General features: G+C 31.4%; 1 protein-coding gene across 1 annotated transcript; it reads left to right on the forward strand.

Moving 5' to 3' along the window:
* The first annotated feature begins 370 nt into the window (after nt 1–370).
* Nucleotides 371–996, forward strand: LOC105623744 (motile sperm domain-containing protein 1-like). Its single transcript, XM_012205125.1, has 3 exons — nt 371–515; nt 599–762; nt 832–996. The coding sequence occupies exons 1-3, from the start codon at nt 371–373 to the stop codon at nt 994–996; spliced, it is 474 nt and encodes a 157-aa protein (XP_012060515.1).
* Nucleotides 997–1,312: the final 316 nt, after the last annotated feature.

Genomic DNA, 1,312 nt, shown 5'->3' on the forward strand with positions numbered 1-1,312 from the left:
GCTTTACTTCTCTCTGAGAAAGTCGCGAAAATCAAGAAATTTGATGCAATTTTTTGTCGTATACTTAATTCTGAATATGTAAATTAGCGGGTTGTATTTAGCCGCGATTCTGAAACTTATTTTGTACTTATTGTAATTATGAAATATTAATTTTTTAACTTGATTCCATATAAAATTCACAATGCGTGAGTTTTATATAAGATTAAGCTATAAAGAATTAATAACTTCGATTAACAAACTTCGATAAATATACATACAATTTTGTATTCAAGAAAAGTGCGGAAAAATATATAAGCTACAAATATTCATGTACAAGATATCGAGTGTTCATCTTGCAGATATATGGATAGATTAAGATTGAGAAGGAACAATGTCATTAACGTCAGCAGCTACTCCTCGAAAATTGCCAATCTTTGTGTTTCCACAAAGTATTACATTCTACTTGGACGACCAGTCCACCCACAAGCAAGTGTTAACTTTGTATAACCCATATGAATTCCCTGTAAAATTCAGAGGTGACTCTTTGTTTTCTTCTTCTGTTGACAAAAGAATCTTTAACTTTGACCTTATGTCCGTTTAATAAATTCTATTGGTTTAGTATTATGTACTGCGCCATACAAATATCAAGTCGTTGATCCAGAAGGTATAATAAAAGCCAGTTCTTGTGTTGATATTGTTGTCAGACATACAGCAATTTTGGCAAATAACTGCAATGTGATAGATAAATTCAGGATACACATGCATGAATATCCTACTAAGCAGGTAATATAATTTACACCAATGATTGGCAGAGACATTCGTTCTAGTTCTAAATTCTATCCATTTTACTAGATAATTGGGAAAAGAGATGTAGAAGCTAAACTTCTCCCTGGAACAGTAGATACAGGGAGAATGACACCAGATCCAGATGTGTTTCAACAACTTCCAATAAATGAGAATAGACAACAAGAATCCTATGCACTCATAGGCCGAAATAAAACAATAGACAGTAAGTAGATATTTGAAGTTCGCTTTAACTAAATTTGAATTTTTTCGATAAATTGTGAGTTATATTTGATATAGAAAAAATAAAATGATAGAAATTTTGTATTTCTATATTGCAAAATGATTTACATTTACATTTGCGAAATTTAAATAGTACATTAATGTGTGTGTGTGTGTGTGTGTGTGTGTGTGTGTGTGTGTGTGTGTGTGTGTGTGTGTGTGTGTGTGTGTCGCGCGCGACACTAGTGACGCAGTAGACGAAGTAAGTACGTTAGTTAGTAACTAAATTAAAATAAAAATAAAAATAATTAAATTAAATTAATTACTT

The sequence above is a fragment of the Atta cephalotes genome (assembly GCF_000143395.1).
Source record: "Atta cephalotes unplaced genomic scaffold scaffold00063, whole genome shotgun sequence".
Classification (NCBI taxonomy): domain Eukaryota; kingdom Metazoa; phylum Arthropoda; class Insecta; order Hymenoptera; family Formicidae; genus Atta; species Atta cephalotes.

Coding starts and splice junctions, on each gene's coding strand:
- LOC105623744 (XM_012205125.1), top strand. CDS start 371: ATGTCATTAACGTCAGCAGCTACTCCTCGAAAATTGCCAATCTTTGTG. Junction 516..598: donor ATTCCCTGTAAAATTCAGAG/GTGACTCTTTGT, acceptor CTATTGGTTTAG/TATTATGTACTGCGCCATAC. Junction 763..831: donor ATGAATATCCTACTAAGCAG/GTAATATAATTT, acceptor CCATTTTACTAG/ATAATTGGGAAAAGAGATGT.